Source organism: Quercus robur, chromosome 12, assembly GCF_932294415.1.
Source record: "Quercus robur chromosome 12, dhQueRobu3.1, whole genome shotgun sequence".
Taxonomy (NCBI): domain Eukaryota; kingdom Viridiplantae; phylum Streptophyta; class Magnoliopsida; order Fagales; family Fagaceae; genus Quercus; species Quercus robur.
Genome location: NC_065545.1, coordinates 36,520,542 through 36,546,004, shown reverse-complemented (window position 1 = coordinate 36,546,004; position 25,463 = coordinate 36,520,542). Strand labels below are relative to the sequence as shown.

At 35.7% G+C, this 25,463-nt stretch overlaps 1 protein-coding gene across 1 annotated transcript in view; it reads left to right on the top strand.

Annotated features, from left to right (window-relative positions):
• Nucleotides 1–25,463, top strand: part of LOC126710125 (uncharacterized) — a 94,196-nt gene that overhangs the window by 65,349 nt on the left and 3,384 nt on the right. The window contains exons 37-58 of the mRNA XM_050410505.1: nucleotides 84–422; nucleotides 984–1,346; nucleotides 1,430–1,919; nucleotides 3,152–3,315; nucleotides 4,431–4,593; nucleotides 4,731–5,000; nucleotides 5,551–5,748; nucleotides 6,597–6,639; nucleotides 9,263–9,387; nucleotides 9,524–10,036; nucleotides 13,721–14,488; nucleotides 14,586–14,659; nucleotides 14,836–15,181; nucleotides 15,271–15,369; nucleotides 15,444–15,599; nucleotides 17,417–17,598; nucleotides 17,716–18,237; nucleotides 20,056–20,233; nucleotides 20,336–20,472; nucleotides 21,261–21,387; nucleotides 24,707–24,928; nucleotides 25,005–25,364. Coding sequence (XP_050266462.1) covers nucleotides 84–422; nucleotides 984–1,346; nucleotides 1,430–1,919; nucleotides 3,152–3,315; nucleotides 4,431–4,593; nucleotides 4,731–5,000; nucleotides 5,551–5,748; nucleotides 6,597–6,639; nucleotides 9,263–9,387; nucleotides 9,524–10,036; nucleotides 13,721–14,488; nucleotides 14,586–14,659; nucleotides 14,836–15,181; nucleotides 15,271–15,369; nucleotides 15,444–15,599; nucleotides 17,417–17,598; nucleotides 17,716–18,237; nucleotides 20,056–20,233; nucleotides 20,336–20,472; nucleotides 21,261–21,387; nucleotides 24,707–24,928; nucleotides 25,005–25,364 — 5,839 coding nt within the window. The remainder of the gene's footprint in view (nucleotides 1–83; nucleotides 423–983; nucleotides 1,347–1,429; nucleotides 1,920–3,151; nucleotides 3,316–4,430; nucleotides 4,594–4,730; nucleotides 5,001–5,550; nucleotides 5,749–6,596; nucleotides 6,640–9,262; nucleotides 9,388–9,523; nucleotides 10,037–13,720; nucleotides 14,489–14,585; nucleotides 14,660–14,835; nucleotides 15,182–15,270; nucleotides 15,370–15,443; nucleotides 15,600–17,416; nucleotides 17,599–17,715; nucleotides 18,238–20,055; nucleotides 20,234–20,335; nucleotides 20,473–21,260; nucleotides 21,388–24,706; nucleotides 24,929–25,004; nucleotides 25,365–25,463) is intronic.

The following is a 25,463-nucleotide window of genomic DNA, read 5'->3' as shown; positions in this document are numbered from 1 at the left end:
AGAGATTGATTCTTTTTCTTCCTTGGGATAAGTTCTTTTTAAATTGTCTTTGTAATATTGGCTTATCAGTGTTCACATTACAGGGACAAGCCACCTACAAAAGGAGTTCTTGCTGTAAATACCAACTATGCTAGAGTTAAAAGACCAATATCTTTCAAACTGATTTGGGCACCTTTATCTTCTGGAGACCTTTCTGGTCATGTAGTAAATAGTTTTGACTCGCTACCAAATGTTGTCCATGGTAATGGAGACACCGGTTGTTCAATTTGGTTCCCTGTGGCACCCGAAGGTTATGTTGCATTGGGCTGTGTGGTTTCCCCTGGAATAACACAACCACCACTATCTTCGGCTTTTTGCATTTTGGCTTCTTTAGTTTGTCCTTGTTCCCTGAGGGATTGTATTGCAATCAGCACTACTGATACGTACGTAAAATTCCAGGACTAAATTTTCTGTTATAAGTTTAGTTTATATGACGTGCATTCACTTAAGTGGTAGGAATTTTTTGGGAACAGTTTAGATTGCATTGGGAGCTGTTTAGTAATAGTTATTTATAATGGTTTTGTTATCCAAGACGATGTCAGTTTGCCATCTGTATGCTTGGGACATAATAAATCTGGGTGTTTACTGCATGCAAGCCTTTCTGATCACTAACTCGTTGGTGAAATTGTATCACAAAAAAAACCGCTTGCTATTGTTGGATCACCACCCCCAAAAACATAAGCTGTTAGGGAGTGGATCAACAATATATGTAAGGCATACTACATACAAACACTCCCTCTCATGTGCAAGCCCTTGCATGTAGAAAGAAATTGTAGGAATGTGGGTTACCAAGGCAACCATGCTCTGACATTATATTGGGCATCATGAGTCCTAAAAGTTTAAGCTGTTAGGAAATGGACTATCAATTTATATGAAGCATATTACACACTAACAGCTCTAATAAAATCACGATTTTGATTTCTTCTTTAATGTTTGAATTGTAGATACCTCTCAAGTTTGTCATTCTGGCGCATAGATAATTCTCTTGGCACTTTCTTGCCAGCAGATCCTGCTAATTTTAGCTTAAAGCCTAAAGCATATGATTTGCGTCATATGATATTTGGGTTGTCAGAAGACTTTGCAAAAGCACCTACCAGTACAGATGCCCAGACTTCCCCTTCAGGTCATTTACACAACCAACAATCAGGAAGATCGATTGCTGCAAGCTCTGGTCGGCGTTTTGAGGCTGTTGCTAGTTTTAGATTAATATGGTGGAATCAAGGGTCATACTCAAGGAAGAAACTATCCATATGGCGTCCGGTTGTGCCACAGGGGATGGTATATTTTGGTGATATTGCTGTTAAAGGGTGTGTGATACTTGTGAATTTCGTATTAGATGTCTATGTTTTTATAGATTCAATGTTAACTATGGATTGTTATGTGGATTTAGGTATGAGCCTCCAAATAATTGCATTGTTCTTCATGATTCTGGAGATGAGGAGCTTTTCAAAGCCCCTCTGAGTTTCCAGCTAGTTGGGCAAATCAAGAAGCAGAGGGGAATGGATAACATTTCTTTTTGGCTACCTCAACCTCCCCCAGGTTATGTTTCCTTAGGTTGTATTGCAAGTAAAGGCCCCCCAAAGCAGAATGAATTCAGCACATTAAGATGCATGCGCAGTGATATGGTCACTGGGGATCAGTTTCTGGAGGAAAGTATATGGGATACATCTGATGCCAAATTCACATCAGAGCCATTTAGTATTTGGGTGGTTGATAATGAGTTGGGAACCTTCATTGTCCGTAGTGGTTTTAAAAGACCTCCAAAAAGATTTGCCTTAAAGCTGGCTGATTCAAGTGTGCCAAGTGGGTCAGATGATACTGTTATTGATGCAGAAATTGCAACATTTTCTGCGGCACTCTTTGATGACTACAGTGGTTTGGTGAGAATCCCTATTCCAAGTACCTCCATTTAATGTCATTAATAAGACGTCAGACCAGCTTGTGTTTGGAAATCAATGCTAGTTAAAGAAATGAATAAATATGGTAATTGGTGAACTAATTGTGAATGAATTACTAGTACGTACATCTCTTGTTTAGGGGGCTTTCAGGTTGCAAATAAAACAAATGCTTACATTCATCTGCTTACAACCTTCTGGACTGCAGAAAAAGGGTGATATGAGTTGTATGTATGGTTTTTGATGGCAAACAAGAGCGCCATGAATGAAGTTCTAAGAATATGCAGCCAACCTTGTTTAAAATGTCTGGGGAAAAGATTTAGAGGTTGAGATATTGGACTAATCAGAATTATTAAGAATGTATTTTCGTTTTAAAATAGAAAAAGAAATGAAGGACTAATCTGTTCAAGTGTGTGACAGTAGTGATGCAATCATGCAACAGTCTCTCAGGCTTGCCTTTTCTTTGTATATGCGGCTCATATTTTGAGAATAATACTGGATCTCGTTAGCAATTCATTAATTTTTTTTTTCATTGTTTAATTTGTTTGGTTAGAAGTTCATTTGTCATATTAATAAAAATTACATCTTTTTTTATTTATTTTATTTATTTTTTACGTTATACTTGATTTTCAGATGTTTCATAGGAACTAACTTTCTTAAAGATGACAAATGAACCTTTATCAAAAAAAAAAAAAAAAATCTGAAAGATGGTTTCTTGCTGGTTAGGTATGGTAGCAGGGTTAATATTCAATATAATGAACTAGCATAAATGGTTCCTCCTCTTGTGAGAGTAAGGTGGAAGGTGACGTTGTGGGTTTAAAACCCACTGATGCACTTGGAACCAACAAAAAAAAAAAAAAAATAATGGCATCTTTCATTATTTTTTCTCTTAAGAGTCTTAAGTAATGCAAAGATCTGTTCTATTGCTTCAGATTATATATAGTCTTTCTGAGTGCAAGGGGTATCTTATTTTTGTTCGAAATCTAGTGTTGTTTGTTGTCACATATGAGCCTGTTTTTCATTTTCTCTTAGTGCCCAATCGAAAAATATTATATATTTTCTTCTTGTGCTGCTCAAAAGTAGATTGTTCCTTTTTTGGATGATGATCATGATTTAGAACTCAGGAACCTTGGGCTCTTTTTTTTTTTTTTTTTCCTTGAATAGACAAATATGGCCCTTTGATGGCAAATATATGATTTTGTTTCTGAATTTTACAGATGGTTCCGTTGTTCAATATATCTTTTAGTGGAATTGGGTTTAGCCTGCATGGAAGAACTGACTGCTTGAGTTCCACTGTCAACTTCTCTTTGGCTGCTCAATCATATAATGATAAGTATGAAGCTTGGGAGCCTCTTGTTGAGCCGGTAGACGGATTTTTAAGGTACTTTATTTATTGTGCTAATTACATCAAATTAAAGCACTTTACTGTACTTTGCATCAAATTATATTTAGTGCTTGTGGAGTGTAAAGATATACGTTGATACTATAGTAGATGGAAAAAACACATCTTCACCAACACTTAGGGACTTCACCTTCTTTTATACAATTATTAAATTCCATAAATATCTTTGCTTTATCTCTATTGTAGGAAGTGTCCCTTCCTCTCTTCTTCTTCTTCTTCTTCTTCTTCTTCTTTGGATTTTCTTGGTTGTCTGGATTTCAAGCATTTAAATCTCTGTCGTATTTTTCTTTTCTAATTGGTAATTTACACACGTATCCAGAAGATCTTGAACCCACAAATTCATCCTCAGCCCCATTCTTATAAGGGGAGGAAGTACCATGTAAGCTAGATCTCATCGGCACTTCTATCTATAACCTTTAGCTTCTTAAAAAGAGCAAAAATGACTGTTAGTAGAAGTTGTGCCCCCTCAAAGGGGGGAGAGCGAGTAATAGATGATTTGGATTCTTAGGATGGAGTATCTTATTAGCAAAATCTTTGTAAGTTGGAGAAAATCTAATTTCTTCTCTTGATGTATAGATATTTTTCCTTGATTGAAGAGGGGGGTTGGAGGGCGTGGGGTGAATTGAGTTTATAATCCCTGGCTTGGCATTTTTGTTTGATTTATTTTCCTTTCTTCTTTCTTTTGGATTTTATTTTTTAAATTATCTTTAAGAGAGAAAACCTTTCATTTGTATTATGATAATTGGTTTTATTTTTTATTTTATTTTGTTAACTAATCAACCAAAAAAAGAAAAAGAAAAAGAAAATTAGGTTTCAATGTTTACCTCCAAATTGTATGTTTATGTCCTTGCTAATTTTTTTCACTTACAAGTTACAAGTAATATATGAAGCTGTTGAGGATCTTTACCCAACCCCAAAATATTGAACCTAAGGCTTGGTTGTTGTCCTTATCTACAAGCAAGGAAGCTTTGCCTTTTTACATTTTCTCCTGTTTTTTGGCTGTTAATATATTTGCTTTAATTATAATGATAATATTCTATTTAAACCTTTACATTATTATTTCATATCATTTCCTAATTCAGTCACTTTTGCAGGTACCAATACAATATCAATGCCCCTGGTGCAGCTTCTCAGTTACGTCTTACTTCAACTAGGGATTTAAACATAAATGTTTCAGTGTCTAATGCAAATATGATTATTCAAGCTTATGCAAGCTGGATTAATCTAAGTCATGTTCATGAATATCGTAAAAAACAAGTAAATCTCTTCTATTTCCTCTCGTATTTTGCAATTTTACTTGTCTCTTTTCATTTGTTGCTTTTATACAACAGTGTGTACTAACATTTCTTCCCCCCTCCCCCCACAATCCCCCCATGTGTACTTGCATCAAATAGGAAGCATTTTCTCCAACTTACGGTGGAAGATCTATCATTGACATTCATCACCAGAGAAATTATTATATAATCCCACAAAACAAACTTGGACAGGACATTTTTATTAGAGCCACTGATATCAGGGGACTTCCAAATATAATTCAGATGCCATCTGGGGATATGAAGTCTATAAAAGTTCCTGTCTCAAAAGATATGTTAGATTCTCATTTGAAAGGAAAACTTGGCAGAAAATTCAGAATAATGGTGACAGTTGTTATAGTGGATGCACAGGTATGAGCATTTTTATTTCATGATGGAGGTTATTGCTTTTAATTCTAAATAATTACTTTCAAATAAATTTATTTCTGAAAAATATATGATAACTGGAAAATTTTGTCCTTCAATTACTATTATAAACTTTTTGTTACTACTATAGCTGTAGCTGTAGCTATCGTTATTCATTGACTTGATACTAAATTTAGTCATAGCCTCTTGCTTTTGTACTGGTTTTGATAAATCACTAATTCTTCCAAAAGTATAAGCTAATAGGAAATGGTGAATTTAATCAATATTCTAACACTACCCACACAACCACGCATGTGTGGGTCCAAGCTCTTCCTTAATAATTAGCGCCTAATACGTGGGATTTTCAACTTTTTTAAATGGGAGTTAGAGTGGGGATAAGGTTTGTACTCAAGTTCACCTACTCTGATACCATAATAAATTACTGATCCTGTCAAAAGCTTAAGTTGATTGGAATTGGTGAATTTAATCATTTAATGAATATGCTAGCAATTTTTTTTATGAGTTATTTATTCATCTGGATATACCTGAAATGCAGTTCCCAAGAGTTAAAGGCTTAACTTCTCACCAGTACACTCTAGCAATTCGTCTCACTCCAGACCAAAGTGTCTCGACTGAATTACAGCTCCATCAACAGAGTGCACGGACATCTGGAAGAAGTGCAGATAAATTTTTGTCTTCTGAGCTTGAATTGGTCAATTGGAATGAAGTATTTTTCTTCAAAGTTGATTCACCAGTATGTGGATAATTTTTTTTCCCACTTGCTAACTTGTTTTTTTTTTTTTTTCAAGGATATATATGTTTTCTTTCTTTCTATTTTTGGTTTCTTTTCATGAGTTGTCACAACTTTCATTTACCTGAGCTTTGAGCTTAGTCTGAAAAGTAAAAAAAAAAATACCATTGAAATTCCCCTACTATATTATTTTCATTCCCGATGGTTGCTGATAGCAATTTGACCTTAGCATTCAGCAAATTATTTCAAATGCCTGTGTTGCATAATTAAGATTCAGTAAAATTCTAGAGTAGTAAATTCTTCAAAATTATTTTCCTTGTTTGCTGCAAACTTGTAATTACACGCACTTATGAAAGGATTTTCAGGCTTTTGATCATAAGTACCCCAAAATATCGCTAGCCTAGCTGTGCAACTGCTTAAACAGCTGCTTTCCTGCTTAATATATCCCAACTTGTTACTCTGTTTTCGCAACCTCATCTATATAGATTGTGGAAGACTTTTACTGGTTCCATAGGATTTCCCAACCTTTTACTTGTTCTATTCTTAGGACTAATTTAAAAGAAATTTAACTCTTGATGCCGCTAGTAGCCTAGTAGCCCTCTGGATTCTGCATCAGAGAATTGGTTCACTCAAATTATGCTGTTGTTGCTTTTTCTTAGTGTGGATATTCATGCTGTATAGGGTTTACATGGTAAATTCGCTTTTTTCTGCACAGTTTTGACATAATTTTAACCTGTATGTATAGCAGTCATCTTTTTACAATAGCATTTTTAACTTTATTCCTTGTTCTTTTTTTTCTAACATTTTTTCCACGGCCACCTTATGATATCCTATCATCCAAATTTGCACAGGACCACTACTTGATGGAATTAATTGTAACAGACATGGGAAAAGGTATTTCTTTGAGTGTACCTATCAGTCAATTTTTGTGTTTTTCCTACATCTTTTATTGTTGCATTTGGACACCATAAAATTATAAAAAAATGGCTCTACTTATGGCGTACAATGAATTTATATATGTATACATACGTATATTTCTATCCAAAACTAGTAAGATTATTTCTGGGGAAAGTGATGCCTTCAGCATCAGATAAAGTCAGTCTTCATAACTCTGGCTTGACAAAAGAAGTAAGGAAATGCAAAGACTTGCACGTATCGAGGATGTATGTTCCAAGCATTGGAATGTTCTTGAAAACAGCTTCTTGTTGTTTGCAATGCAATGCCACATTTAGCATTACTTATTTTCTTAGGCTATGGTTTTGTGCAATAGAAAGAAATCCTCACAGTTGGAAGTCAATATTTACCAAGCCACCAAGACTATATTCTGTTATTTGGTAGAAAACATTTTTTTAATGAATAATGTCTGAACTTTATTAATAAACAGAAGAAGTCAAAGAGCTTCCATCTCCATCTAGCCCCCCTAAAGTTTTGTAAATTTGAAATATTGCTTTACTTGTATAAAAAAATTATTGCTGGGGACGGAATAGATGAGGATTCTCCACTCAAAGAACAATAAGATGCCCACTGGACTACAGAATGGACAACAGATTTTTCCCTACAGAAAACATGGGGAGATGTAGGAGTCTAATGCGTAACATGGATGACGACGACTTGGCACAGTGATGACACAAGTGGTGACAAGGCCAGCCAAGCCTAAGGGCTGAATTTCACAGTTGCCATATAGTTATTGTAGCTAAATCCACATGTTGCAAGTTTGTTCTAAAATTGGAGGAAAAATTAGTTGGCTGCACACTCAGATGCTATATTAAATATAGCATGTGATTGATATGTTACAATTGTATTCTAGCATGTGATAAATGTGACTTAGTTATGGATGATGTTATCCCCAATAACCAACTCTTAGGATATAAATATCCTTGTACATGCATTGTAAAGGAAGAATGATTGTTAGTAAAATTAAGAATTTAATATGTGAGTATAGAATGAGGTGTGAATTCCCTTTCTTCTCTACATTCTCTCTCACCTTCTTTCTAGAATCTCTCTCTCTCTCTCTCTCTCTCAATGCAAGTATTTTGTTTCTAGCATCATTTTGGAATCAAAGCCTTGTGTTTTGATCCTTGTTCCGTTGGAGTTGAAGGGATTTCTGGTAGCAGTCAGATTGGGCCAAAGCAGAATTCTCCCAAACCGAGCTGCTCTTCAATGCACATCTTGGATTTAGTTCCAAGCATCATATCATCTTTTTTTCTTGATTAAACCAAGTAAAAAAACACCCTAGAACCAACCTGTTTCACACAGAACCAGATTGCAGAAATTGTTTTTAAGAACCTGCTTTTCTTCATTTGCCCCATTCAATCCCTAAATCTGAACACATGGCTCCGAGAATTACCTTTTCCCACTAATACTTGACTCCATAGCCTTCTTGATCTTGCACAACCTGAACTAAATCCTTTGAAAGAACCTGGCCAAGAAAGAAAATTTCTGCAGAATTTCCATATTTGTGTTCTGCAGAAAATTTCAACCCAAATTCCAAGAATCATTCTCCCTTCACACATAAGTCAATCCTAACCATAAAACCTTTGTTTTGTACACCAAAACCTGACCTAGATACCTTCTACTTCCAACAACTTTCTAAAATCTAGCATGCACATCAATGCATGTGCCAATAACTAATTTTCCCTCCAATTTCAAATACTACAACAGCTTGGCACATGTGGATATAGTTACACATGTGAAATGAACTCTCAGGCTTTCCTTTCCTTGTGCCATGTCACCATGCCACTCTCTTGGGTTGCTTCATCATCATCCTTGTAATGCATTAGGCTCCTGTATCAAAATCAGAATTTCAGATTTGAGTTTAGATTGAGGCGTGAATTCCCTTACGAGAATCTCTCTCTCTAGAAAATGAAAGTATTAATCTTCTTGCATCAAAAGGTATCAGAGCATGGGATTTTGATCCTTGTTCTTTGAGTTGTAGGGTAAATCATCTCCCTCAGATTTCAGTCACAGCAGCAAGGTTTTTTTTGTTTCTCTACAAAAATTTTTTCCAGTCCATTTATTTAAGCTCAAGTGTCAAGATTCTGACCTAAACCACGTAAATTTCATTTCTCCTCTCATATGCCTCAATCCTCTAGAAATCCCAGCCAAACACCATAGTTTCCAAGTCTGCTATAGCAGAATTCTCGGATCTGCAAAATCTACTACTCCATTCTTTCATATTCTCCATTTCAAGAAATCCCTTATCCTTCACTCCCTTGCCTAGTAGACTACTGCTACAGAACAGCACGCCTGTAATGTTATTGTAATTTCTTTCCTTTTCAAGTCCTTGGGGTAGCAGTTTTGACTGGAGATCATACAACATGGATGTTTTGTGCCCTCCTATAATTCTGCAAACGTGTAATATGCTAAATAAATCTCTTACCTAATAACAAATAAGTTATTTTACAAAGACATTATCTTTCAGGAACTGTAAATAAACTCCTTTAACCATGCATTGTAGTTGCTTTTGATAATAACTGCATTGTATTTTTCATTATTAACTTATTTTCTGGTTTTTCAGGTGATCCGATTGGATACTTTTCAGCCCCCCTGAAGCAGATAGTAGAAAACATCCAAAACAGTTCATATTCACATGATTATCAGAGCAAATTGACCTGGATAGAATTATCCTCGATAGAATCTGTGGTGATTTTTTTTTTTTCACATTTGCTTGTCTATTATGTATCTTGGAAGGTTGAATATATTATTGTTCGCCCCTTATAGTTAGATATTAAATTTTTAATTAGAAAATTCAATTCTTACATTAACACTATTCATGCAGAATATGATTCAGAGTGATAAAAATAAAAGCTCATGTGGGAGAATAAGATGTGCTGTAGTTATGTCACCCAGACCTGAAGTTGAGAGCAGAAATCAACCTGTCTGTGCTGAGAGAAAATCTGGACATATTCAGATTAGTCCTAGCAAAGAAGGGCCTTGGACTACTGTGAGGCTAAACTATGCAGCACCTGCTGCTTGTTGGCGGTTAGGCAATGACGTTGTTGCCAGTGAAGTAAGTGTCAAGGATGGGAACAGATATGTGAATATCAGGTCTCTGGTTTCAGTACATAACAATACAGATTTTATACTTGATTTGTGCCTTGTATCCAAAGCTTCCACAGAGAACGTGAGACCACAAGATGGTGCAAGTAATTCTAAAGGGTTACAAATTGATGGTAGAAATGTTAAAACAGACGAGTTTTTTGAAACTGAAAAGTGTGACCCAACCATTGGCTGGGTTGGCTGCTCGGTTCAATCAAGCCCAGATGTTTCCAAAGGTGGAAGCCCCCATAAGGTGAGTTATTAATAAAAAATGTTTCCCAAGTGCCTTGGAACCGTTACCATGTGGGATTCCTCAACCCCCCCTCCTCTTCATTCAACTCTTTTTCTTTACCACATGATGGGTGTATCACTAATGCAAAATATAGTCACCTTTAAACTCCAGTTTAGGTGGGTACAAGGGCTGGTGTCATCTATACTGCTTAAGTTGTTATTTTTATTTCTTCTCTTCTTCAGTTCCATAACCCATTAGTTTTTCTTGAATAATATGGATTCTTTTTTTGTTTTTGTTTTTGTTTTTTTTTTTTTTTTCTCTTTTATTGATGCTGCTAATTGAAAAAAAAAAAAAAAAAAAATTCAAGTTTTCCCCCTTTTTTCTTTTGTTGTCTTGTGACCAAGTTCATTAAATAATTTAGTGTGATATAGATTATTCTATAATTCATTTTTTTCATTCGAGTTGTACAATATTAGAGATTAGGTTAGGAGAGATTAAAGGATAAGAGATTGAAGAGGGGGGGGGGGGGGGGAAGGGAGATGTTTAAGAACAGGTTTGTGGCTATGTTAGTTCGTCCCTTGCCTTAGCAGATATTTATATTAAAGAAGTATAGAATGATTACAAAAATATCCTTACACTTATACAAAATAAAAAGCTAATATAAGCAAGATAGAACATGAAGATCAAACACGCCAAGCATAAAAGACAATCATTGAAAGCGGGCACGAAATAATGGCTTTGTGAGATATCACCAAACTGAAATCTGATTGATAGTCTATATCCATGTCAACAAATCTTGAATAAAGCAACAGTCAACTTCGATATGTTTGATACACTCCTAGAAAGCAAGATTTTTAGCAATAAATATAGCAGCCTATTGTCATAATACATCTACATGAATAGGAACATCAATGATGCAGGGCGTTTCAAGTATTTGCATCCTAATTCTCTTGTAACTAGTTAGTTATATGATTTCTTAAGCATTTGCCAATAGGATTTAGACACTTGTCAAGCATCTAGAAGGCTACCAATGCCGAACAACTAGTATAAGTACCAGATTGTAGTTACTTTTTGATTAGTCTTTGAATGCAATTACATAGATTAGCCTAGTGCAATTTTCTAGAGATGGATTTCTCTAAGGAAGGTTTTTTCATACCTTGTTCCTTGTTCTAAGCAACTCGCATTTCCTTTAATCAATTCTAAACCTAAACAGAAGCCCCCTTAAAATCCCTGCATCAATCAATACCCAAGTCATGAGGGAGGGACTCGAAAGCAATATGAGTGATAGCTCTATCCTCAGCTTTAGAATTAGAGCTGGCAACAACATTTTGCTTTTTACTACTTTAGGTGACGAGATTGCTTCTAACAAAGGTAATGATGACCTACCACTTGTCCCAAAAGTTTAAGTTGATAAAAAATAGTGATTTTCACTTAAAGTAATAACCCCCTCCCAACTATGTAGATATTGTCTACTTTGAGGCCCATACCCCTCACGGTTTTGTTCTCCCCCCAATGCACACAACAATGAGAGACAAGGTTTCTACACATTGAAGGGAGATCACTCCTTATAAGCACATCCCTAAGTTTTTCCAAGGTGATGTGGGACTCCAGGATTGCTTCTCCCACTGGTCCTTCGCAATCCACCCCTGTTATGGGCACACACGTAAGGGGAAGCACATGAGAATGTGCTTATAAAGAGTGATCTTCCTTCAATGTGTAGAGGTCTTTTCCCCCACTACTGTGTGCTTTGGGAGGAGAACAAAATCATGAGGGATATAGGCTCCAAAATGAACAGTATTTACACAGTTGGGGGGTGGGGTCGTTACAAGTGATATTAGTCATGTCCTAGCCGGACATGTGGGCCCCACATGTGAAGGACCAGTGGGAGAAGCAATCCTAGAGTCCCATACTAAGATGCACGGACGTGGCAAAACGGCTGCCGCACCCGCGTCCAACATGGTGACGCGCGAGCGATGTTGCTGCCTGCGCATCGGTGCCGCATCCTTTTTTTTTTCCTAGGCTCATGCCGACTCTATGCAGACTCGGGCCAATTCACGCTGAATCAGGCTAATTCGTGCTGACTCAAGCCATATCGGTCCGTATCGGGTGAAACCGCCGATTCAGGCTGAAATTCAAAGACTTCTCTGGGTCGTATCAGTTCATAACTCACTGTTCTTTGTCTTCTTCTTCTTCACCGGCCTTAATCCCTTTCTTCTTCTTCTTCTTCTTCTTCTTCTTCTTCTTCTTTGCTTCTTCGTCTTCTTTTTTGCTTCATCTTCTTGAGTGAGTTCTGTTTTGTTTCTTTTTTTCTTTTCTTTTTTTGAACTGTTCTGTTTCTTTTGATAAGAACAACTTAAAAGCTTAAAAGCTTTATTTTGTTCTTTGTGGCTCTCATGCCTCTCTAACCAAACACGTGAGAGCCACATCTACCTTCTTTTTTTTTTTTTTTTTTTTAATGGGAAGCTACACCTATTTTAATAAGTACCACATATATCCTTTATTTTATTTTTGAGCTGACCAAATACGTGAGTCACTAAGTCAAATCGTTATTTATTTATTTTTTATGAGAAGCCTCATCTATTTTAATACCTTTGTCAATAATTCAAGTGTCAAAAACTTTATTATTATTATTATTATTATATAAAAAAGCATGCTTAGCAATATATAAAATATATAAATAAAAATATTTTTAATAATTTTTTAATTGCCGTACCTGCACCCTATTTTTTCAAAAATTGCCGAATTCTACACCTGCACCTTAGTCTAGAAACGCACCCGTGCTTCATAGGTCCCACATCGCCTAGGGAAGCACATGAGAATGTGCTTATAAGAAGTGATCTCCCTTCAATGTGTAGGGGCTTTTCCCTAATCTTGTTAGAATCACTAAAACCTATCACGGACAGAGAACAAAGGGCTTATACAACAATTCTCATCCAAGTTTACCCTTTAGATAATACAATATACGACAAATTGAATTGAAGTGAGGTTGACAGGGAGCATGCATATACTGACTAACCACACCAACAGCATAAGTAATATCAGGACAGATAATAGTAAAATAAATTAACTTCACAACCAGTCATCAACATCAATAAACAGGTCACCTTGCGCACCATCAAGAGAAGTAAAACCCTATACTTCACAACTAGTTGTAAACATTGACCAACATCAGTAAACAAGTCACCTTGCTAACCATCAGGGAAAATGAAACCCTATTCTAGAAAATCCAAAATAAGTACAAAAAAAAAAAAAAAAAAAATTTAATAATAATAATTAATTCTTCCAATAACCATGGACAATGTCCCACATTACTATTCTACCTGTTCAAGGTCCCTGCTTGGTTCAGGTTACTAGAGGCCTCCCCCCCTCACCCCAAAAAATCTCTCTTAACTGCTTAGCTTTTGGATTGAATGTCACCAACATGGTGGACCTTGATTTGACTGGGTGTCAATAACACGACTTTGTAATTCCTTATCATATAGTGCGCAATCATAATGTTTAATCATTGCAAATGTGCATTGGAACAATGAATGCATAACAATGTAATGAACTGTTTCTATTTATATATATATATATATATATTCCAGCTTTACATTGTTAGAAAAAAAAATGGCATAATTCAGATGTTAAAGACCTTTTATAGGCCAAGTTCAATGACTGATTTTGGAGCTGTGAGCTTGTGTCTAAACACCATTGATTTTGCAGGAAATTTCTGAGGTTGAGTTACCAATGGGTTGGGAATGGATTGATGATTGGCATTTGGACAAGACATCTACCAATGATGCTGATGGTTGGGTTTATGGTCCAGATGTTCAAAGGCTAAAATGGCCCGATTCTTTTGATCCTTCAAAGTTTGTGAACCACGCAAGGCAAAGGAGATGGATCAGGAGTAGAAAACAAATAATACGTGAATTAAAGGACATTTCTGTAGGACTACTGAAACCTGGAGACACTGTGCCCCTTCCTCTGTCTGGTTTGTCACAATCTGGAATGTATGTCTTGCAATTAAGACCTTATAGTTCCATTAATCCTAGTGAATATACTTGGAGTTCTGTAGTGGATAGGCCTGGTCAAATGGATTCTGGTAAGCCAAATGTATGTTCTGAACTATGTGTATCAACCCTTATCGAGTCTGAGGAGCTGTTATACTGCACCCGGATAAGTGGAACTTCATCAAGTGGTTCACATAAATTGTGGTTCTGCTTGAGCATACAATCAACAGAGATTGCTAAAGACATCAATTGTGATCCTATTCAGGACTGGACTCTTGTCGTCAAGTCTCCACTGTCTATTACGAATTTTCTTCCCCTTACAGCTGAATATTCTGTTCTTGAGATGCAACCAAGTGGTCATTTTGTTGACTGTTCTAGAGGAATATTTGGTCCAGGAAAAACTGAAAAGGTTTACAGTGCTGACATAAGAAATCCCTTGTTCTTCTCACTACTTCCGCAAAGAGGATGGCTTCCTATGCATGTAAGAGTTGTATTCTTGTACCTTTTCTGCTGGAATGTTTTCTTTCTTCAGATATAGTAGTCACGTTTGACCCTATAATTTTTTTTGGTTGTTATAGGAAGCTGTTCCTTTATCTGATCCTCATCGAATTCCATCTAAAACATTAAGTTTGAGAAGTTCAATATCTGGAAGGTTCCAATATCTGCTTCACACTTTATCTCACACTTTTTTTTATTGTTTAATCTTTTCCTTATTAAGTTCTGTGTATTGTTTAACTTTTTCCTATATATTGAAGTCTTTTCTTTTCTTTTTCTTTTTCTTTTTCTTTTTCTTTTTTCTATTGTGCTCCTAAATAATGACGTATTCAGGATTGTTCAAGTCATTCTTGAGAAGAATTATGATCAAGAACAGCCATTGCTGGCAAAGATCGTTAGAGTCCATGCTCCTTATTGGTTTGAAGTTGCTAGATGTCCCCCACTTACATTTAGGCTCCTAGATTTGTCAGGGAAGAAAGATACAAGGATTGGTCTTCATTTTCTGTCTAAGAAGAAAAACGAAGTATTATTGGAGGAGATAACTGAAGAAGAAATAATTGAAGGTTGCACATTAGCTTCTGCTTTGAATTTTAATATGTTGGGTCTCGCAGTGTCAATTTCTCAATCTGGCCAAGAACATTTTGGACCTGTTGAAGATCTTTCTCCTCTTGGTGACATGGTATTTTCAATATCAATCCTATTTGATGTCATCATATTTTCAAGCAAAGATAGAATGTTTATTAAGAACAAATTTTCTTTTGTCTTTAGGATGGATCATTAAATCTCTATGCTTATGATGCTGATGGCAATTGCATACAGCTTTTTATCTCTACAAAACCATGCGTTTATCAATCTGTTCCTACAAAGGTAGTTAAGAAGTTGGGAGCTTCATATAAATCATGTTAAGTTATATAGTTTCTGACTCGTTATCCTGTTCTTAGGTAATTTCTGTCCGACCATTCATGACATTTACAAACAGACTTGGCCAAGACATATTTATTAAGTTTTGCAGTGAAGATGCACCTAAGGTTCTTCGTGCTTCTGATTCAAGAATATCCTTTGTACATCATGAAACAGGTGGTTTAGATAAGCTCCAGGTTAGTAGACTGGTTGCTGTTGCAGTACTGTTAACCTCCTATGCATGTTTCACCACTCATTGGTGTGCCTTAACCTACTTAAAGATTTTTTACTATCAATTTACCTTGAAATGTCACACCCTTTTGAATTTGATATTATTTCAAGTTTTGAATGCCTTCCCATATTGGGATTGTGTTTGGTAAGCATCTTCAGAGTGTATGGCTAGATAATTAATTTGGTTGCTGTGGCAAGACTTCCTTGGTAGAAGTGTGTAATGACTCCCATGATAAGTGGGTATGTCGGTTAGATTTAGAGTTTAGTAGTTCAAATGAGGAAAGTTTTGTACTCCTATCAAAGGGATTTTGATGAATAAAATTTCTATTGAAATTGTCTCCATGGTCTGGTGCCGACTCTGGCCAACCCTAGGTGTTGACTCCTAGTGGTTTTCTCATGCTGCGTGCTAACTCCAAGCAAGCCTAGGCTTTGACTTTTTGGTTATTTATCTTTAATTTTCCTGTTATTTAGTTTTTCTGTTGCAAAATTTTGGTTCATCCTGCGTAAAATCTGGTATAAGAGCAAAATCCAGTCCATAGAGTGGTTAGAGAAGCAATATCCACTTTGGAAGCCTAAGGTTAAGGCAAAGTCCAAGAAGAAGTATCCATGGTAGTTAATTATGTTTTTATATTTTCTTTTATGTTTTATTTTATTATTATATTTTTTCGATAGGTAATATTTTATGTTTTATTGGTTATTCTAGAGTCAAGGATATTTTAGTAATTCTGTAATTGTTGGGTACAGACCATAGTTGTGGGCCCTTAGGTTTTATTTTATTAATTTATAAATCTTATTTAGTTTATGGGTATTTAATATTTATGTGTGGGCTTTGGTTTAATTCAATTAGGGTTTGGTTTACTAGTGAAAGTAGGAGTCCTAGTTCTATTAGAAGTTAAGATTTTGGGTCTATACAAGTGTGTGATTGTATTCAAAAAAGGAGTTGATCAATAAAATATTTAGTGATTTCTAGCATTGAGCCATGTTGGCATTATTGCATTTCCTTTCTTTTTGATATTCTGTCACCATTCACAGATACCGTGCATGCACATGTTCATGCTACTGTTCATCTACACTGTTCACAGTATTCACAGATTGTGGGGAAATTTGATTTCCATTTTTTTTTTCCCTCTTTTCAATCCTAAATCATGTTTTTTTTCTTCCTGACTGAATCCTATTAATTCTTCAACCCTAAACACCCTTTTAAAAAGTTCTAGACCCTTGATCCCCAAATCCTCCTAAACCTTAACCCACCACATGCACATGTAGACGAATATCAAAAAGCTGTCAAACAAGATTCACTGAGAAGGGAAATAAAAGAAATCAAAAGAAAACAAGAGTTAGATTAAACTAATAAAATTTGATAAAAAGTTGCATGGCTATTGCTGTTATGAGATGTTATAAGTTTGTTCTTCTAATCTTGAGGAAGACCCCTTCCCATTTAAATTGCCAATCCTTTTAAAGTTAGGTGTGAAACATGTGGCATTTATCTGATTGTTTTGTAGTTTACATGAATTTTCTGGGACCATTGGATTTTTTAAATGCTATGTGTCTCAATTCTTGCTCAAAATTGGAGGGAATCGGAGAATTTTAATGGTCGGGCAGCTTCTCCCATCCTTCTGTATTATGGAAAATACACCGTTGTTTGAAATTCCATTTTTTATGTATGAAATCACTAACTTTTATGTGCATAGAATATCCCTCCCATTCATGATTATTATATCTGTAATGATCTTAAGGTAATCATTGTAAATTAATTTGGTCAAGTTTTCATAACATACGTCAGGTCCGATTAGAAGATACCAATTGGTCATTTCCTGTACAAATTGTAAAAGAGGATACCATATTCCTGGTTTTGAGGGGGCCCAACGGTGATCGAAGATTTTTGCGAACAGAAATTCGAGGTTATGAAGAAGGATCACGTTTTATCGTTGTATTCCGTCTTGGATCGGCCAATGGTCCTATCAGGTGCGTTTCCTTCAAGCTTAGTTACGTACTTAGCAAAATAAAAATCCATGTTAGGAATCTACCAGTGCTTCTACACACACATTCAGTGATTCACATGCAAAAGATTTTCTTAAACAGAATTGAGAACAGATCACTTGGTCAAACAATCAGCATTCGCCAGTCTGGATTTGGTGAAGATGCCTGGATTCAGTTGCAACCTCTTTCAACCACCAATTTCTCTTGGGAGGATCCCTATGGCCAAAAATTCATAGATGCTAAAGTTGCTGGTAATGATAGCAATAGTGTCTGGAAACTCAATTTGGAAAGGAATGGATTAATTTCTGCAGAGGAGCAGGAACTAGGATTGTGTTTCCTAGTTGTTGAAATGGATGATATCACGGTTGCTAGGTTCATGGATGGCAAGACACCAGGGTCAAGTTCACATGAAGAGATTACAAGCCCAACACTGACTGGAATCCATGGAAATTCTCAAATACAGAGCATGGTGCAGAACAATGCTGCACCTGTGGAGCTCATAATTGAGTTGGGAGTTGTTGGGGTTTCTGTTGTTGACCAAAGACCAAAAGAGATTTCCTACTTGTACTTGGAGCGAGTTTCCATTTCATATTCAACTGGCTATGATGGTGGGACAACTAGCAGGTAAGAGCATTTTATGTATGTTTTAGTCCTTTTTCTCATAACCCTAGGCACAGAAAAAAGTCTTGGCTTCTACTTCCCTGTAGTCACAATGAGCTTATGAGTTTTCTCATCATGATTGAACTAATAGTCTCCTGTACTTCTACAAGATATGCAATTTAGGGTTATTGATTTTTCTGCTTTCTTTTTATCTCCTATTGGGTGATAGTAGACCGTTTGACTGCAAAACTTTGGATAGTTCCTTTTTCCGGTGGGAAACAGTCCACCCATTGCTAAGAAGTTTTTTTTTTTTTTTTTTCATTTCTTAATGGTTTTTGCAGATGATTTAGATAAAATTGTGCTGATTCAATTGACACTAGTACATTTGGTTGTTTTGTGGGAGAACAAGATAAGGGTGCAATGTTTCATGAAGTTGCAAATGTTATCCCTGTTTCCCTCCGTCTTAGATTGACTGTTACTTTTCCTGTGTTCTTTTTATTGTGGGTGAATATCATCAAGGCAACATTGTAACTTCTTTTTTCTTTTGAAGTGGCCCAAAGGAAGGGGGAGAGGAGGTGGGGAGGAAAGAGTGGGACAATGACCATTGGACTTAGAGCATTGGTGTCATTGGAGTTCACCTGTGGTTTTTTTTTTTTTTTTTTCTCTTTATAATTAGTATATTCTTTAATAATGATAATATATCACCTATTGCAAAAGCTTTATATTTTTTTTGAATATATTTTATAACTCTTTAAATGGGAGGTAAAGTGGAAACAGGGTTTGAACCCAAATCACTTGCTCTACTTTCATGATAAATCCCCACTTGTCCTAAAAGTCTAGTTAGGAAATGATAAATTTAATCTTTTAACCATTATTTTTTTTGATAAGTAATCTTTTAACCATTATTATAACCAAATAGAAACTTGATGGGTCTCTTTTCCTTTTTGATGTCTTTGGATGGAGGTAGACCGTCAAATATGTCTTGATTTGATATGTGTGTGAGCCTGTGTTTGTGTCTACCGTTATACACCCTCCGTCTCACTTTGTTTGTCCTGTTTGAAAAATCAAACTTTTTAAGGAAACATCATTTATTGTCTTGTCTACCTTTTAAAAATGTATAAGCTTCCAAAACTACCCTTAAATAAATTTATCAAAAAATTGAATTAGTAAATTAATAGGGATATAATAGGAACATTAATAAATTAATGACTTTTATTTTTAGAAACATGACAATATTTTGAGACATCCCAAAATGGAATAGAGGACAAACAAAGTGGGACGGAGGAAGTAGATAACAACAAGCCAATCCTTCTTGTGAAATGAGAGAATTCCTAGCTTTTAAAAATTGTGAATTTAATCATTTAACCATTATTCTCCATTCCTTCTTCGGTGTGGGCTCAAACTCCCCTTTAATAAATGGGCCCAACATGCATATTTTGTTACTTTTTAAGTTGAAGGTAGAGTCGAAGCAGGGTTCAAATTCAGGTCTGGTTCAATGATAAATTATCACTTGTTCTAAGAGTCTATGATGTTATAAAATGGTGAATTTAATCATTTAACCATTATCTAACCAAATAGAAACTTATTGGGTCTCTTTTTTTTTTTTCTTTTTTTTTTTTTTTCTTTTCCTGGGTGGTAGACCTTCAAATATGTGTCTTGATTACATGAGAGCCTGTGTTTGTGTATAAACGGTCATAGATAACAATGAGAAAATCCTTTTGAGTGAAATGAGAGAATTCTCTCTGTTATTGTTCACTGTGCAATTTCATCTCTTAATTGCATTACATTAATTTTATTATGATGCTTCATCTCTACAACTTCTGTGTCTTTTGTTTATGCTAGGTTCAAACTGATACTGGGTCATCTGCAGCTGGATAACCAGCTGCCTCTAACTCTAATGCCAGTGCTCTTGGCTCCTGATCAGACATCTGACGTGAATCATCCGGTGTTCAAGATGACTATTACAATTTGCAATGAAAATAGCGATGGCGTACTGGTCTTCCCATATGTATATATTCGGGTATGCTTCATCAAATAGAATGCTTGGGGTGTAGTTTACTACATTGTATACATGAGAAGGTATATGTCCATCATCTCATCATCACCCATGTTGACATAATAGGTAACTGAGACTTGTTGGAGGCTGAATATTCATGAACCAATTATTTGGGCATTGGTGGATTTCTACGATAATCTTCAGCTAGATCGCATTCCCCAAAGTTCAAGTGTCGCTGAAGTTGATCCTGAGATACGTATTGAGTAAGAAATATGGCTTTCTTCCCACCAGTTGAATTGTAAAGTATGAAAAATTAGGGTTAAGAGAGAAGAAAAGAGGGAGAGGAGAATAGAGAGACAGATACAAAAGAAAGAAACAAAGTTTTAGGGAATAATCAATCAAGCCGATACCCTAGAACATATTTATATTAGAATGATATGGCAAGATTACAAGAATACCCTAACGCTAATATAAAATAACAAGTGAATTGAAAAAAATAACAACAGCAACTCTAACATCACCATCATCTACCAAAAGTGCAGTTTCAATTTGATTGCCCAAAAGATCATCTTGATATGCAATTTGGTCAGACCTGTTGGCTGAGTGATGTGCAAGATTTTGTATCGTTTGCCAAAATATCCAGCTACTGCTGCAGTCTCCATGATTTTTTATTTTATCATGTTTTTGTTCCATGTATTCTCCTACCAAGTGCCAGATAATTTGCATCATTGACTATCTAGGACATGGAAATTAGAAAAGAACTAAAGTTGTCAATATTATGTCAGTACATGCATATGAATGGTCTTGATAACAATTTTGCAATCCCCGTCCCCCCCCATACGAGTCTTTTAACCTATGGTAATTTATAGTTTCTTATTTATAAAAAAGTTGAATATAAAAAAATGATTGAATAACAATTTCTTATGATGTAAGTAGTAGGTTTCTTGCTAAATTTTTTCTCTACTACTGAAAAAATAATATTTTGTGATTAGAGTTGGAGATCTTATGATTCCCCTCCCCCCCCCCCCCCCCCCTCCCTCTTTTTTTTCAGCCTAATAGATGTTTCAGAATTAAGGCTGAAGTTGTCACTTGAGACAGCACCAGTTCAGAGACCAAAAGGGGTTCTAGGTGTGTGGAGTCCCATCTTGTCAGCTGTTGGAAATGCATTCAAGATTCAGGTCAGGTGGCTGACTTATCTGGGAAAACAGATTGCTTCCATATTGCATATTCTAATTCCTCTGTGTTATTTATAATGGGAAGTATGAGATGTTACCAAAATTTGATTTCCTTTTCTTTTCCTGGATGGAGTTGATTTATTTTAATAAAATAATATGCAAATGGTTTAGATAATACTGTGTGGTGCGCATTACATGCATTTTGGCCATGATGACCTAAATTTCATTTCCCTTTCTTTTCCTGGATGGAGATGTTCTGTTTGAACAAAGAGAGATGAAAAAGTTGTAGATAATACTCTTTTAGATTTTGGTGTTCATTACATGCATTTTGGCCAAAATTAGACTTTACCTCCTGAACAATTGCTATAAGCAGAAGCACTTTCCTTATGGCAGTTTTGTGGACCCTAGTATTCGTTCTGCCCACATCATTCCAACTTCCAGAGAGTATTAATCCAACAAAGAATTAAATCTTTTTCCAGATTTCTTTTGCATGCAATTGGAAATATGATTCTGCTCTCTGTTACAGCTCTGCAAATAGATACATTATGTTTAGCTTGTGAATCCCACTGCTGTCTTTCAAATATATTTTATTTCTGATAATTCACCAATTGTCTCAAGTGCTTAAGCTGTTAAGCTTTTAGGAAATGGTGGATTTAATCATTTAACCATAATTCTAACACTCTCTCTGGGCCCAAACTCCCTCTTAATAAGTGTTTGTTTGGAAACAACTTATTTAAATTTTTACTTAAAGTACCATAGATAAAAGGTAAAAGTTTAATAAAATAAGTAGGTTACTCATTTGAGACCTGCAAATAGTAGGAAAAATAAGCAATAAGTTGGATTATAAGTGCATCCCATACGGGCACTAAGTGAGGCCCAACATGTGAGCTTTTAACATTTTAAATGGGTGGTAAAGTGGAGAGAGGGATTGAACTTATTAAATTACCTATTGTCCCAAAAATTTAAGCTATTAAGAAATGATGAATTTAATCACTTAACCATAATTCTAACACTCCCCCTCATGTGTGGGCCGAAACTTCCCCTTAATAAGAGAAGGCCCAACACGTGAGATTTTTAACGTTTTAAATGAGAAGTAGAGTAAAGCTAGAAATCGAACTCAAGATCTCCCCTCATGTGTGAGATCAAACTCCCTTTTAATAGGTGAGGCCTAACACATGAGATTTTAAATGAGAGGTAGAGTGGAATGAGGTAGGGATCGAATTAAGGACCTCATGCTCTGATACCAAGTTAAATTATTGATTCTCCCAAAAGTTTTAGCTATCAGGAAATGGTGAATTTAATCACGTAACCATAGTTCTAACAGAACTCAAGAACTCCTACTCTAATACCATGATACCAAATTAAATTACCAATTCTTCCAAAAGTTAAGCTATTAGGAAATTGTGAATTTAATCATTTAACCATAATTTTTACATTTTTCAACAAGAAGCAATGTAATGACACATCGGGAGTGGCTTAGAGAACCTGCTGAATGAACCAAATTTACTTGTGGAAGCCTTCACCCAATTGCATCCTGAGCAGTGTTGTGGCAAAGTGCCACTCGCCTAAGTGCTAAAGGCGAGCACCTTGGGAAAAGTTCGTGATGCTTGAAGCAATTGCCCCTCTAAAAGTTCCTAAATTTTAGTGATGGACTAAATAAATAATTTAGTGAAATGGTTTGTTAGGCTTCAGTAAAGGGATAATTTTTCTATTTACAAGAAGGTAGTCTATAGAATCAATAAAATTAGGTTGTGTGGTGGGTCCTACCAAGCCAACAAAAAGGCAAAAAAGGTCAGACGTAATAAAATAAGGCAGATCACATGTGACGTGTTTATTGGACCAGCTTCTATCTATTATTGTACAAACTCGCTTAATTAATCTTCATAATAACATTCATAGATTGAGTTCATAATATGTATATTAACCATTTTATCTACAACAACAACGATAAAGCTTTAGTCTCAAAATTTTCGGGGTTTGCTAGGATCCTCAACAAGATTTGTCAAGGTCAATCACATATATTCTTATCCTCTATTGTATTCTATCCAAAATCATTGTCTCTATTATTTCCTTAATTAACATGTCCTTTTTAAATACTTTTACTAATGTTATTTTTTGGTCTTCCTCTACTCTTTTTTTTCCCCTTATCTTGAATCAACTCAATCTTTCTTACTGGTGCATTATTCGCTCTCCTCTACCCATGAACAAACCATTTCAAGCGACTTGCTCTTATCATTTCATCAATAGGAATTACCCCTATCTTTGAGCTAAGAATTTCTCCATTTCGAATCCTATCTTTCCATTTATTTCCATTATCCCCATCTTAGCATTCTCATTTCAGCTACACTTTACTGTCTATCCAGTAACAATTCCAGCTACCATTTGTAATTGCTGCTGAGACTCTTGGATGTAAGTTAATGGCAAAATTCAATACTCTTCTTTTTGCCTTTATTTTTTTATTTTATTTTATTTTATTTTTTTAAGTAGAGGACCTCTGGAAGTATTAATTATTATACTGTGAAGATTTCAGTTCCCATCACCAATGTAACGCTTGATATGGCCTAGCAACCTGCCTGAACTTGAGAATTGGTCCCAAGTAAAATCAATTGGTCCTTGCAACAGGCAAAATCTCTCAAAAGAAGAAATAATATAACTTTGTTAGATTATGGTCAGGATAAGTGATTAAATTATTCATCTACTAATAGTGCGAGCTTTTAGGACAATTAATATAACAAAATTTATTTTCTATTTTCAGAAACAATTTGTCTCCAATACAGGACATATATGTTACCATCTTATAAACCTAGTGGCCTAGTGGTTAGAGGCTTGGGATGAGCTGTAGACCCAGACATTCTAGGTTTGATCCCCCAATGGCACTTCTCTTGGATTGCCTGATACATGATTCTAGTGAGTGGGGTCATGTATCCATGGTTTACTCTCCAGGGGCGGGTCCAAAGGGCTCTTCCTTGGTGAGGTTCTATGTCATAAAAAAAATTATTTTCTTCCAGTGTGTGTTTTGCCAATCAAATTCTGTAGTATTTTGTGTGGGCACAATAATAATTTGCTCTTATAAAAAAAAAAAAAATTATGCTACATTCTTTTAACATCTCAAGGAGAAAATTTATTATATAAGTGTGAGGTTAAGATACAAGTTATTCCTTTTTAAATTTTATTTATTTATTTATTATTTAATGCTGCAAACTCCATTTTCTGAGTTAATGACTAGAATTGGAGATAACACTGAATGCTGCAATATTTTCCTTAAAGATGTTATTGATATATGGTTACTGGTCCCTATAACATTGGAATTCCTTTATTCCAGTTGCATCTAAGGAGGGTGATGCAGAGAGACAGATTCATGCGGAAAAGTTCCATTGTTCCTGCCATTGGAAACCGAATCTGGAGGGATCTGATCCACAATCCTTTACATTTGATATTTTCAATAGATGTTCTTGGTATGACAAGTTCAACATTGGCTTCTCTTAGTAAAGGATTTGCAGAACTTTCAACAGATGGGCAGTTTCTGCAATTACGTTCAAAGCAGGTAAATTTTTCTCTCTCTTAAGCAGCAAACCTACTAGTGCAATCTAAATCGGAAATCTGATACAGTATGGGATCAGGTCTGGTCAAGGAGAATCACCGGGGTGGGTGATGGAATTATTCAAGGAACTGAAGCTCTTGCACAAGGTGTTGCTTTTGGGGTGTCTGGAGTAGTTACAAAGCCTGTAGAGAGTGCCCGTGAGAATGGTGTCTTGGGCCTTGCTCGTGGGCTTGGACATGCTTTTCTAGGATTTGTTGTACAACCAGTGAGTGGGGCATTAGATTTTTTCTCGTTGACTGTTGAAGGAATTGGTGCAAGTTGTTCCAAATGCTTAGAGGTATTCAGTAGCAAGACCACTTACCAAAGAATCAGAAACCCAAGGGCTATCCATGCTGATGGTGTACTTAGAGAGTATTGTGAGAGAGAAGCTACAGGACAGGTACAATTGCCTTTGCTTTTCTGTTAATTTTGTGCTATATTGAATTTCTTGTCATTTGCATGTAACTCGTCAGTAGAGTATGCACCCTGTACACTTTAC